General features: G+C 45.6%; 1 protein-coding gene across 2 annotated transcripts in view; it reads left to right on the forward strand.

Annotated features, from left to right (window-relative positions):
• The window catches only part of PRSS12 (serine protease 12), a 77,636-nt gene extending 68,269 nt beyond the window's left edge, over positions 1 to 9,367 (forward strand). For both annotated transcript variants that reach the window (XM_072625375.1, XM_072625377.1), the window contains 2 exons: positions 5,197 to 5,477; positions 7,732 to 9,367. In XM_072625375.1, coding sequence (XP_072481476.1) covers positions 5,197 to 5,477; positions 7,732 to 8,039 — 589 coding nt within the window. In that variant the 3' untranslated portion in view covers positions 8,040 to 9,367. The remainder of the gene's footprint in view (positions 1 to 5,196; positions 5,478 to 7,731) is intronic.
• Positions 9,368 to 9,461: the final 94 nt, after the last annotated feature.

Genomic DNA, 9,461 nt, shown 5'->3' on the forward strand with positions numbered 1-9,461 from the left:
ATTCATTTGGCCAAGGACATCTAGGTAGCAAACATTCGAGGTGGGATTTGGACCCAGGTCAGCCCACCATTCCCCATCTGGGAAGGAGGAGCTGTCCTCTGGGGGTTGTGCTGGGGCTACATCCTCCTCTTCTCTCCCCTCCTCCTATTGGCTCCAGGGTCTCTTCCTTTTCTCCAAACTTCTGTCACTAGGAAAGTCGAATGGTCACCATGGTGATGGAGGCATCTTATTGTGTTCCCTCCTGCTCATCCATCTGCGGGTTGGGGAGACCTGCATGCTGCCATAGATACAGACTCCAAGCCTCCAAACCTTCCACTCATTTATTCAGCCATTCAGCCACTAACAAATGTTTTTCCTGATTACATGCAGGACAGGACGTGAGACAGGCTCCGTGCCCCTCATCATTTAACTCCATATTTAGCAGAATTTGGAAATGCCTTTGTCCACATGGACAGAAGGCCTCTTGATGTGTCCCAGAACAAGTCCGGACCCTGGCAGGTGCCCATGTCCTGGGTGCTGTCAGTAGCATGTAGGGGAAAATGAACAAGAGGAGACAATTTAGCCCTGCTGTCTGAAAGGGCTTGCATTGGAAATGCTAACAATTTGCTTCTATTTTAGTCCCTGTCCCAAGGAGTAAGTAACAAGGATACTGACTTTCACAAGGTTGCTGTGTCAGATATTCCCAAGCCAAAATCCATTTGGAAATGTCAGACAACTTTTGGTTATCTCCAGGGCTTAGTGTTCAGTAAATGCTTAATAAATTCTTTTTTATTCATTCATCCACTCCCTCCTTGGGATAAAGGACACACCAGAGTGAGAGAGCTAGCAGTCCAAGCTTGCCATGTTTCTTTTAGGAGCTTGTTTGACTTTGATAAACAAAGGTTATTAAAATTGCAGCAGGACCCCTAGAAAGTCTCTCATAAATTACATGGCAGGAAGGAATCCTTTGCAAACAAGGTTCCTTCATAATTCCTAGACACATTAATGAAGACTTTAAACACTGACTAACAGATTCATAATCTCAGCCAGAATGTGGTCCTTTTAGCATGTAACCACATCCTCTATAACTGCTGATACCAGACCAGATGACAAATCTTTGGCCAGCAGCCCTGCCTAATCCAGTATCATGCCCTATGAATTCCAAGCATGACACTTGTTCCATTTATAATCTCAGTAAATGAAGGGATGGGTTTGGCAAGCTGGCTGCATCAAACTGAGATTCACAGAACATGTGAGGATGAAAGACACACTTCATTTTGGTAGCGTGTGAGACAACAGGTTTTTCTGTTAAGAGATAATGTGATTTCCCTTCGGGTGGGTGAGGAGTCTGGTGAAAGCTGATAGTCCCACACCTAGAATGAGAGGGAGGAAGAAGGGAGAGGTAGTCACATAATAGGTGGCTCCGTGGATAGAGCTCTGGGTCAGGAAGACCTGTGTTCAAAACCACCCTCGGATATTTACTAGTATGTAAGTCACTTAACCTCTATTTATCTCAGTGTCTTCATCTGTTTAAAAAAAAAAAAAGATGGGGATAAGAATAGCCTGCCTCGTAGGGTGGTTGTGAGGATCAGAGGAGACACTTGTAAAAGGCTTTGCAGACTTTAAAGAATGCGGTCAGTCCTAGCTATTGCACACTCATCAGTAAGATTGTCCTCAAGCATCTACTGCTGGTCACAGCTGCCTCTGGTGAGGAGGGAAGGGGGATGGATGCACTGTGGGTTCAGTGGTGTCCCATCATCTGCCACCTGCAAGAGCTCAGACAATGAAAACCATCAGACCTTTGTGACTGGGCTCCCACAGAAAATCCTTCGTTCTTGGTGTTGTCTGTGTGTGGGCTCTTCTGCTGTCTGTGGGTATGATACAGGAACTCGCTGGAAGTCTGAGGTTTGGCTGGGGACTGACCCTAGGATTTTCTTGGAGTAAGAAAGCTCCTTCTACCAATGTCGTGTCTGCCGTTCTTGTGTGGCTCAGTTTGAGTTAAGTGACCTGCCCAGGACTGGGTCAGCGGGTCAGTGTCAGGACTAGAACTCAAGTTAGCTGGACTCCAGGGTGGTTTCTCTCTCTAGGACACCATGATTGCCTTCCAGAAGCCTTTACCTTTAAGGAGTAAATTCATCATAGAAATGATCCCACCTGTGGATGGGTATGGGTGTAGAACCCTTCCAAAGGCTGTGATGTCCAAGATACCTGGAGTCTAGTTCAGCAGTGTTCTGTTCCTTGTTCTGTTCCCTGCCAGATGCTTCATGTGGCATTGCTTTATGATGTATAGTGTCTCCTGAGTCAGGGGCCCTGAGTTCAAATCCCACTTCTGATATATACTTCCTGTGTGACCTAGGACAACCCATTTAACCTCTCTGGGCCTTACTTTCCTCATCTAAATCTGGGAGCCCCTTCCAGAGCTCGATACTCCTAAGTTTTACATTTGCTTCAGCTAAGCAATCATCTGACAGATTTTGTCAAATGAAATGAAATGGTTACATTTAGATATGGATTTGCATTTGCATTCTAGCCCAATAGTTACTCACAGACTTCCCTAAGGCTAGACTGAGGTGGGATAATTATGAAAAGGGTGACAGGACAAGGCAAAAGTAGAGTTCTGCCGGCTGATAGACTGGGTCTGCCATGACTGCTAATCCTGAGTCAGCTATGGCAGTTGGAGCCTTAGAGTTCTCCCCTCTCAGAGAATCATTCTGAACAGAATGAAAGAAAATCTCCGAGTAGGAAGGGACCTTAGAGGTCTGCTTCTCTGACTTAAGTAAAAGGTGCTTCTACAACATCTTGACAAATGGTCATTCATCTCTACTTGAAGACCTTCAGTGATGGGGAGCTTACTACCTCCCCAAACAGCACAGGTTACTTTTGGACAATTCTAATTGTTAATAAGTGATACGGTGGTTTAGGAGAGTGTTTTATAGGTAGTAGGTGCTTAATAAATTCTTGTTGACTTGACAATGGAAGAGAGTCCTGGATTTCTAGCCAGAGTCTGGGCTGAAGTTCTGGCTCTCTCAGTTAACACTTGTGTGATTTTAGGCAAATCCTTTAACAGTGTAGTCTTTAATAAATCAGTACTTATTAACATAAATGCTCTGGCCTCAGTTTCCCAAGACCAAGTCTAATATCTCTTGACACGTCTTTCATCAAAACTCTTCTTTTTCAATTTAAACATGCCAATTCTTCCAAAGTTTCTTGTGTGGCATAGTCTAGTTTTTTCACCATCTTAGGCCCTCCTGTTTGGGTGTTTGACTTCTCTTTGTCAGCATTTCCCCCCAAAAAACTGGTGACATCTCTGACAGAGGATTTCTTAGGGAGCTGAAGAGCCAGAGCCATCCCTGGCCCAGCTGAAGGAATGGCAAAATTTACTGACACAATATAAGAGGTCACTTCTCCACCCTATAGCTCATAACAATCCACCTTGCTCAAAAGCAACTAGGAAGAGCGACTTTTGTACTCACCCTGAGTTCCGCCTCAGCCTGGGTCATTAATCCTTTCCAATTCTCAGACAATCGGAAGAATACTTATTCATCAACTCATGATGCTAACTCCTCAGTCACTCCTTGTGGTGGACTAAAACCACAAGGGAATATTTCTCATGGTCTGTAACCCACCAGAGTATCCATGTATATAATCCAAGGATCATGGACACACGGTATCATAGAGTCAGCTAGAAGGAGACTTAGAGGTCTCCGATGAATAAACTGAGGCACAAAGACTTGCCCTGGGTCCTACAACTAGTAGGTACTGAGGTACCTTTATCTGAGGTAGGATTTGAACCCAAGTCTCCATGTTCAGCACTCTACCCATGGCACCACCCAGTGCCCATAAGTATATTTTTATTTCTATTTGCCATTTTATATGTCCTCCTTTCTGTTTTTAGGATCTTTTCTGCTGTTAATTTGTTTATGTGCTGGGCTTTTACTGAGCCCTGTTCTTTGATATTCTTGGTGTTTCCATTTTCTTTTCTTGTATTGCCCCATTGTTCATCCTCTGTCTGCCCCCCATTCATTATTACCACAGACCCCAGGAAGATGGGCTACAAAGCCACCTCCGCCTCCTTGTATTGGGGAATATGAGAGTCCATGGAGGGAATGAACTGGGTGGGAGGTAGGATCTGAGATGAATCTTGAAAGAAGTCAGGGAGAGGCAAAGGGTCAGAGCATTCTAGGAAGAGGGGCTGTGAAGAGAGAGTGTGTGTGTTGTATATGAGGAAGAGGAAGAAAGGCAGGAGCTGCATTCTAGAGTAGGTGATGTATGAAAAGCTCAAGAGATAGAGTTTCTGGATAATTAATCATTTTGCAAATAAGAAAAGGGGTCGGTGACACTCTCCAATGCCAAAGACCCCTCACAGAACCCACTCAATGATTATATGCCCTTGGAAGAATGGGTGTTCCTGAGCGTGGCAATAAACTCTGATTAACAACGGATGAGAATGAATATTATGAGAGGTGGACTTATTCTAATGAAGGTCTGGGGGACCTGACTCTGATCAGTCTTGGTCAAATATATCATTCCATCTAGGGTAATATAGGCAAAAAGGGGAACTCACTTTAACCCAGAACTGAGTAAAAATGGGCCTGAACTAGGGTTGTGACCATATGAATAGAGAGATGGGAACATAGACAAAATGTGATGGGGAGGTAGAAATGACATGATTAGGTATTGGGCAGAATAGATAGAGAGAGTGAGGGTGAGGAGTTGAGTATGGCACCAAGGTTGTGAGCCTGGTGACTGGGAGGATGGTGGTAATAGAGGAGGTTTGGAAGGGAGAAACATGATGAGCTCAATTTTGGATATAATGAGTTGGAGATGCCTGTGGGACATCCAGATTTTGTTGACAGAATCCCCTCTGCGGGTGAAGACTGGTGGCTGGTTTCAGAGAAGGATAGGAACTTGCCAGGGGATGCAAGGCCAGCCTAGATTAGGATCTTCCTGACCTCAGGCCAGCTCTCCACAACATCACAATGCTCCTGCTGCTTGTCAGCTCGTTGTAACTGATTTCTTTGCTCGGATTCCTTGGAAATTGTTTGTGCCTTGGTGGTTAGAGCAGGCCATGTGTGACCTTGAGGCCTCTGGTACTACAGGTTAGGCCCAGAACTCTGAAGATAGTTAGTCCTTAATGACTGCTTGATGAATCTTTCTCCCCATAATCCCCACTTTTCAGCCTTTGAAACAAGGTGTGCTCCTTCCCCTGCCTTACAGGTACGGTAACAACACTCGGAACTACATTGTTAGAGTTGGGGATTATCACACCCTGGTGCCAGAGGAATTTGAAGAAGAGCTTGGGATCCAGCAGATTGTGATTCACCGGCAGTACAGGCCGGACAGCAGTGACTATGACATAGCCTTGGTGAGGCTGCAGGGACCAGAGGAGCAGTGTGCCACATTCAGCAGCCATGTTCTGCCTGCCTGCCTGCCTTTCCGGCGAGAGAGACCACAGAAGACTGCGCCCAACTGTTATATCACTGGATGGGGAGATACGGGTAGGTGTGAGTTAACACAAAGAAGGGGGAGGCACCATGCTGGAGTGCTCCAGCCACTTCCTAGGGCTCAGGACATGTTGGCATGACCTTGTGGCAGGGGTTCCCAGGTGATATATGCAGATTCTTTGGGGGACTTCTCCCTTATCTGCCTTGTTTCCTTTTTATGCATAGTCTGGCCCATTTAATTTCTGTATGGCCTCTCCTCAGAGCAAACTGACCAGCTGCACCTGGTGGCTCATGCTCCTCTTGGGTTCTTACTCTTCTGTTTCCAGGAGCCTTACTAGGTCCCCTGTGGGCAGCACAGGCTTCAGTGCCTTGTTGTTCTGGGGCCTGGTTGATCTCTGGGCATCATAGATAGACTCCCTAGAGTGTTCTTCTTGCCAGGGTATGACTGAAGTGCCTGTGTATTTCTAGACTCCTTAATTCCTGCCAGGGGGAGTATGGCTTGGGTCACTTGCTTTCAAAACCTCGGCCCTAATCCAAGTGAATCCTGACAAGGAAGTCATTGTAACGATGGCTGACCTTCATAGAATGCTCTAAGGTTGCAAATGAGTTTTCTGTGCACTATTTTGTTTGGGCCTCAACCTTCCTGTTCAGTGGACATTGTGGCCATGACGTCCCCCATTTTACATGAGACTGAGGCCCAGGCTGCTGCGTGACTTGTTAAGTTATATAGCTGGAGAAGGTTAAGAGTCAAGATTGCAACCCAGCTCTTCTGGACTCCAGGCAGTGTTTTCTCCCCTGTCTGTACAGTCCCACCAGAGAAGCATAAAGGGCCACACATAGGACTGTTGATTTTATGAATAACCCTAGCCAAAAAATTCAGTCATCTAGCACTCATCCTTTTAGTGAAGAGGCTGAACTCAGCTAAACTGGATTGAGTAGAAAAAAAAGTAAGTTCAGGGTGGCAGGCTTGCCACAGAAATCACCATGAGAGGACTGAAGGCATTGTGTTACAGTGTTGACTGTTGTACATAGAGGTAGGAAGAGCAAAGAAAAATCCCACCTCTGATACAGACCAGCTGTGTGACACTGGGTAAATTTTTTAACCTCTCTGACCTCACGTCTCCTCTTGTGGAAAATGAAAGGATTGGGCAACTGCCCAGCAGCTGATGCCTCTTCCCTTCTTCAGAAAAAAGGTGGTTGCCATCTGCCTGGCAAATGCCCATCAGCTGATCTAATCAAACTTTTATCGTCTGAAATGAAAGGCCTAACCTCTAAGGTCATGCCTGGTAGATGGCCCAGGAGTCTAGATACACTTGTCCAGGGCTTGACTTATCCCTGTGCAGTCTCTGCAGCCCGATAAGAAGAGCTGGGGTCCAGTTGGGCCCTGGACACTATGACCTCTCTGGGTGGAGGGAGCTCCCTGAGTCACAGATCCATGAAGATATACATGGGCAGGGGGGATAATAGGAGAAAGAGTAAAAGGGCTTATTAAATCCTTACTCTTTACCAGCTGAGGACAGAGGGTCATATTGTCATAGATTTCCAGCGGAAAGGGACCTGAGAGGCTGAATCCAATGCCCTTATTTTATAGATGAGGAAATTGAAACACAGAGCCATTCTGTGACTTGCCCAGGGTCACACAGCTGGGCAGAATTTGAACCCAGGTCTTCTTAACTCCAAGGCCAGTGCTCAAAACTGCTGTGCATCTCAGAATCTTTGGGATTTCCATCCAGAATCATATACTGCCACTTCCCACTTATAGGATGTTTTCAGAGATGTGAAAATCTTTCAGTGATAATTGTCCTATTTGATGATGGGAAACCTTAGGGGAATTTGATAACTTCAGGGAAAATCAGCTCGTGTTCATTTCAGTTGAGCATCTGCTATGGGGGGATCATGGTACATGGCTGGCTCCAGAACCAGACAAAGGACCGGGTTCAAAACCTCCCTGTCATGCTTACTATTATGTCCCCCTGGGAGCCTCAGTGCCTTGTCTGTCAAATGAGGAGGTTGAATGAGCTGGCCGTCCTTCCAGCTCTGGAAGTGTGATCCAAACCCCTGTTGATTGTACAGGCCTTCCTCTAGTGGGAGTCCTGCTACCTTATGAAGCCCGTCAGTTTTTGGCACTGCCTTGCTTGTCTTTTGGTGCTGAGAAACATCACAAAGATGGGCTGGAATCTACTATTATCCTAATAGTCCAAAGAGTAGGGAAGTCTCTCGTGGGCACATAGGGCTTCCCACACCTCTGACACACTGTTCTGTGTAGCACAGATGTTGACTCAACCTGCTGTTTGGTCTGTCTGGGCAGGACAAGCCTACTCGAGGACCCTGCAGCAAGCAGCCATCCCCTTACTTCCCAAGAGATTTTGTGAAGAGCGTTACCAGAGTCGGTTCACAGGGAGGATGCTATGTGCTGGAAGTCTGCAGGAGCAGAACCACGTGGACAGCTGCCAGGGCGACAGTGGTGGCCCCTTGATGTGCCAACGGCCTGGAGAAAGCTGGGCTGTGTATGGAGTCACTTCCTGGGGTTACGGCTGTGGTGTGAAGGATTCTCCAGGGGTTTATACCAAAGTCTCAGCTTTTATACCTTGGATAAAAAGTGTCACCAAACTGTGAAGAGTTCAGCACGGGAACTTCAAGAGAAAAGGACACTGGAATTCAGTGGCGCTTGAACTGAACTGCTAGTCCAGTTCAAACCTGTGGACAACCCACACATACTTTTCTGCCTGCCTGATGTTGTGATTTTCATTTTTAAGAAACGGAATATACGCTGTATACTTGTTACTTTTGTTTTAGGATTCCTGTGCACAAAGAAATGACTCAGCATCAAGTTGAGGCAAACTTTGCAAAAGCCACAGAAGGTGTTGGGAATGTTGGCCAGTCTAGGAGTGCCTCCATTTCAGCACTGACTGCAGAAAATGGTTTCGTATCTAATGTGTCTCACCTTGGAAGAGTGAATTCCCTATCTCTCTGTTTGCCAAACTGGGCCTTATTTATGATCTCATCTTTTTCCATAGCATTTTCTCCAAGATGAAAAAGATATCAGGGTTCAGGCCTTATTTCGTATAACCTCAAACATTATTCAGATTTTGGAATGACTTTTTATATCTGTCAGACATCCAGTATTGGTGTTGATGTGACTTTGACTCAAACTACATAAAATATTCTGATTCAATGTGGAAAACATTATACCCTTCGCTTATTACTCCTGAATGTGGCATAACAGAAGATATCTGTCCCTGAAGACAGGAATATGCATGTTCAAACCCAGCTTCTGACACAACCTGGCTATCAGACCCTAGGGCAAGCCCCTTCCAGTCAGGGTTCGAAGCTGCCAACCTGCATTAGTAGAAAGCATTTCCTTAAACCAATACAATCAAAGACCAACATCCCTAACAACCTTCAAGTTAGTATGTAGTTAAGCAAGGCTAGAAATCTCAAGGCCGTTCTGGATCTTCCCAGTAACATATAAAGAAGGGAAAGAAAAGTAGAGCAGATCTGTGTGAGCTTACATTCACAACCTACAGAGATGGAAGGAAGGAGGATATTGGCCTCGAGACCTACTACTGTTCAGCCCCATTTCACACTTCTGCCTAAAGATCCTTGTAAACGTGTCCACTCAACTAGTTGTCCAGATGCAAGGCAACTCCTCAGAAAAAATGCATTCGAACTGCTCGCCCAGCCCCAGAATGTTGAAGGGAGCTGTTCAAGTCACAGTGGGAGCCATGGTGCAATTCTGTATCCTTACATCTGAAGCATTTATAATGGTGACTTGATTTTGCCTCTTACAATATCACTATGTAACAGAATTTTTCTTTATAGTGACATTCCCCAGACTGCCCTGTGAAATCTGATGGTTGAGGGATTATGACCCCAAAAGAGGATATTGATGTTGGTGGTACCATTTTCTCTAAAAGATTACTTATTAAATTCTGTATCAGAAATACTTGGGGACAGAACTTTTCAGCACGTAGAAGGGTAATTTACTCCATTTTGACTAAATGTTTCCCTGAGCTCCCCATCTACCCCACATATAAG

The sequence above is a fragment of the Notamacropus eugenii genome, chromosome 7, assembly GCF_028372415.1.
Source record: "Notamacropus eugenii isolate mMacEug1 chromosome 7, mMacEug1.pri_v2, whole genome shotgun sequence".
Taxonomy (NCBI): Eukaryota; Metazoa; Chordata; class Mammalia; order Diprotodontia; family Macropodidae; genus Notamacropus; species Notamacropus eugenii.